The 4,260-nt window shown below is 39.6% G+C and overlaps 1 protein-coding gene across 1 annotated transcript; it reads left to right on the top strand.

Annotated features, from left to right (window-relative positions):
• The first annotated feature begins 503 nt into the window (after positions 1-503).
• Positions 504-2,889, top strand: SEC61G (Sec61 gamma subunit). The gene is made up of 3 exons (XM_009872891.1): positions 504-598; positions 1,795-1,897; positions 2,704-2,889. The coding sequence occupies exons 1-3, from the start codon at positions 505-507 to the stop codon at positions 2,711-2,713; spliced, it is 207 nt and encodes a 68-aa protein (XP_009871193.1). The 5' UTR covers position 504; the 3' UTR covers positions 2,714-2,889.
• The last annotated feature ends 1,371 nt before the right edge of the window (positions 2,890-4,260 follow it).

A 4,260-nucleotide genomic window follows, 5' to 3' on the forward strand; every position in this document is an offset into this window, starting at 1 on the left:
GAGCTGGGGTCCTTGTCTGGCGAGGAGGAGGCTGAGGGGAGAGGCCCTGTCGCTCTCTGCAGCTGCCTGACGGAGGCTGTAGCGAGGTGGGGATCTGTCTCTTCTGCCAAGTAACGAGCTGCAGGGTGAGAGAGAAAGGCCTCAGATTGCTCAAGGCGGGGGTTATAGTGGATATTGGGAAGACTTTCGTTACTGAAAGAGTTTCAGGCGCTGGAACGGGTTGCCCAGGGCAGTGGCGGAGCCCCCGTCCCTGGAGGTGTTTAAGAGTCCTGCAGACACCGTGCTGAGGGATGTGGTTGTAGTCGAGGACCTGGCAGCGTTAGGTTAATGACTGGACTCGGTGATCCTAAAGGTCTCTACTAATCTAGTCCATTCTCTGAAAAGTCCAGTGAGGCTGGAATATGGCATTTTAAGTTATCTTAAGCCTTTACAAATTGCGTAGGTAACTGCGCCTTCTGCATGTGGCACCACTGATGCTAAATCTGCTCGTCTTTGCAGGTAACCATGGATCAGGTAATGCAATTCGTGGAGCCCAGCCGCCAGTTTGTGAAAGACTCCATACGACTTGTTAAAAGGTGCACCAAGCCTGACAGGAAAGGTAAAGCACATAATAAACCAGAACACAATCCTTATTTCATCCTACATCTTACCATGTTTCTTTCCACATCTGTCTTGATTTGTCATGGATGTTTCTCATCGTCCGATATGATACTTAAAATTGAGCAGATATTAATGGGTTTATAGTTCTGCATATAACAAACTTGAATGTGTCCTTTTCTGGTGCATACTCAGTCAAGTGTGAGTGGTGCTAAAACTCATCTTATGAAATGGCTAATTAGCTGAAATCAGCCATTCTGAGATGGCTGATTTCAAGATGTCATTTTGATACAGGAAAGTAGTGTTTTTCATGTATTAGATAAACTGATCTGAGAAGAACTGGTGTGCATTTTGAAATGACAAATGCAGCAGTCAGGTTTGACTCATTGCAGTCAACTTGGGGGAAATTCTGGAGGAAACACTTGATTTTAGGAGAATCGCAAGGAGCTAGAATTGCTTGTAGCAGTGCCCCTTCAGTACTTCACAGTTGTCTGAATTCCTTCTTGGGACAGGAAGAACTTTGTTGCTGGAAGTATAGAAGAGATTTTTAGACTTTCTCAAAGGCATTAGAGAGAAGCTGTAACTAACCAGAATGCCACTGGTCCTTAATGGTAGCAGTTACCATGCTTTATTCACATGCTCAGGATGAAGTTCACTGCCATCTTTAGAGATCAGTAAGGAATTTCTTACATTGTCAGACAGGCAGGTTTATGAGGGGCTGTTTACCTTCTTGGTCCACTTCATGGCTGACGCCTTAAAATAATTTGGCATATCACTTAAGTACTTGATTTTTGCAGGAACTTAAGATGCAGTCTCCATGTGACAGACATAAATGCAGCTTTTCCATTTCTGATGCTATATTATTTTCAGGATTTGTAGGGATATGAATGAAAGATAATGGAGTAAATGTGCTGTGAATTGTTAACGGACTCTGGGTATTTCTGATTTTGCTTATTAAAAAACCTGAGATTGGCCACACTTTGTAGAAAGCAGCACCTTCTCTCTTAAAATCTCACCTGTCTTCTGAAAAAGGGGATTTGTTTCTCAGCATCAGTGCAGTTTGCTTCTGTTCAGTTCTGCTTCCTGTGTTAACATTACTGTTTCCTAAAAAGAGAACTCCATGCTGGTTGCTGTAGTGCACATCTCCTGTATGCCACACATGAGGATTCCTAGAATAATTTTTTTTTTGTTTTGCAGAGTTCCAGAAGATTGCCATGGCAACAGCAATAGGCTTTGCGATAATGGGATTTATTGGTTTCTTTGTCAAATTGATTCACATCCCAATCAACAATATCATTGTGTAAGTAAATATAACCTCACTTTCACTGTTACATTCATTTTTACCTGCTCAATTTTAAACAGAGGATCCATGTTACTTTAGTATCTATGCATTTTACCTCTTAGTGTAATATGGCAGGTATTAATTGATTCAAAGGACTTGATCAGGAAGAATGTTGTTAATTTAGCACGCCACAAATATTAGATCCGTAGTTCTTCAGGTATTCTGCTCCAAAACTGAACGTCAAATATTGTGATTTCCAGTTCCTCACTGTGTGTTTGATCATAAGAACATTTATCTTATTTGGATCTTACATACTCTTACTGTTTCCAGTTTATACTTTGGATAGCTGAAGTAAATGCATGGATAGTAAGGTAAAGAAAATTGATTGTGTTGGCACAGAACAAAGTTTGTTTGTTTTTCTTTTACTGAGTGCTTAGATATGTTTGACACTTTGAATGTGTAACTGTGCTCTGTAAAATACTTTTTGGAAGGAATGTTTCAGCATGAAAAACTTGACCCTTAAGTTGACTGTCAGCCACGGTTCCAACTTACTAAGGCTACCATTAAAATGCCTCAGATTCTCCAGAGCTGATGTAATCCCTTTTCTAGCACTGGAACAGGTTCAATACTATTCCATGACCTGTGACATGTGGCTTGATTACACCAGTAAGAGTGGTCCTCTGGGCAAAGGGAAACATATGAAAATAGGACATAAGCTGTAGCGGTAGTAATGTCTGTCCTAACAAGCCAATGGTGGGAGGATAAACTAGACTTCAGATGGGATCACTTGATATTTGAAACTGATTATTTTTTTCTCCCAACAGAGGTGGCTGAATATTCATCATGAAGAACAAGCCGTTGTGACACTTGCTGCAAAGATTTCACAGCTTTAACTTGTTTGCTATTAAACAGGCTCAGTTTGGGTTTTCAAATGTTCTTGTCATCTTCTTCTTTTAAAGTGTATGTGATCCTACCTGTCTGTATTACAGGCTTGGGTTTTTTTAGTAGTAGTAGAGTGGTGGGGGTTTTTTTTCCGCTTGTTTTGTTACTTCTTTTCAGCTGTGATGGAACCATTCAGGTAGGAAGGAACCTTGGGAGGTCTCTCATCCAACCTCCTGCTGTCGCGTTCAGATGAGGTTTCTTAAGGCTTTGTCCAGTGAAGTATTGGAAACCTCCGAGGGTGACCACTGAAGCTGTTCTAATGCTTAACTTACTGCTTAGTAAATAAACAGCATTGTTCCAGCAAAAGTAGACAGCAAGAAAACAGCGTTTCTGTATCCTCTCACGGGATGATTTAAAAGTCAGTTGACTGGAATTCTGGAATCACCAACATTACCCTGAATTCCTTTTGACATTTTCGAGTCCTGTTAGGTTATATTATGTTCTTGACTAGAAGAACACTCCAGCAAATAAAAAACTTGCATTGCTAGTCCTGATTCTGATGGCATAACTAAGAAAGGCAAACTTAGTTGGTTACTAAGATGTACAGTTTAACATTAATTTGTCAGATACTAAGCAGTCCTTCACCAAATCAACAACTTGCTCACACCATTGGACAGGATATACACCCCTTTTGGATACTGTTTCTGTAAAAGAACTGTACCTAGAATTATAAAGGGCTCTGCATTTGTTGACCTGGAAGTTACCATTAATAAATCATTCAGTGTTTTAATTTTAAAAAGCTATGGTAGATGCAATGCTCTTCTTCCTCAGATTGAGATTTAGAAGTCTGTGTTTCCTTCCATAAAGCTTATTGTAAGTGTTTGGTATCTGCAGAAGCTACAGTGCTGCTTTTATTACAGACTTTAAAAGCACTTAGTACTGGGAAACCTGATATTACAGTAAAACTGAAGCTTCTTCAGCATGCAAAATTTGATTCAAAAGTTCAGTTAGTGCTCTCCTTGATAAATAACAAGATTCTTGAGAATCTTTCAACATTTAATACGTTACAAATCAGGACAGAAAAATGAGATTAACTACTCTTGGTGCCATCACCTTTTAATTATGTTATACTATATGCAGCTGTGTACTGCATTTCCTTGTGCCAAAGGGGAAGAAACAGTTCAGTACTGGAATAAAATACTCCATAAAATAGTCTGAACTAACCAGATAAGCAGGAGCAGTTTCTTTACAGTCATTTCTGTTTGTGATTGTATTGGGTAGCAACTCGTGTCTTCTGAGGTATCAGAATGAAGTCTTTAGTTACTGCTACTAATCGTGGTTTGATCTCAAGTGACTTTTATTTCAGACTTATTTTCTATTCAGTACATAAAATTCAGTGCCTGCTTATATCTTTCAGAACAGCTTCACCATCTTAATTCAGTGAAATTCTGCAGTAATTTGAGTAGAGTCAGATCAGAAAAAGGCAGCTGTAGCTGGTC

The sequence above is a fragment of the Apaloderma vittatum genome, unplaced genomic scaffold (genome assembly GCF_000703405.1).
Source record: "Apaloderma vittatum isolate BGI_N311 unplaced genomic scaffold, ASM70340v1 scaffold1237, whole genome shotgun sequence".
Classification (NCBI taxonomy): Eukaryota; Metazoa; Chordata; class Aves; order Trogoniformes; family Trogonidae; genus Apaloderma; species Apaloderma vittatum.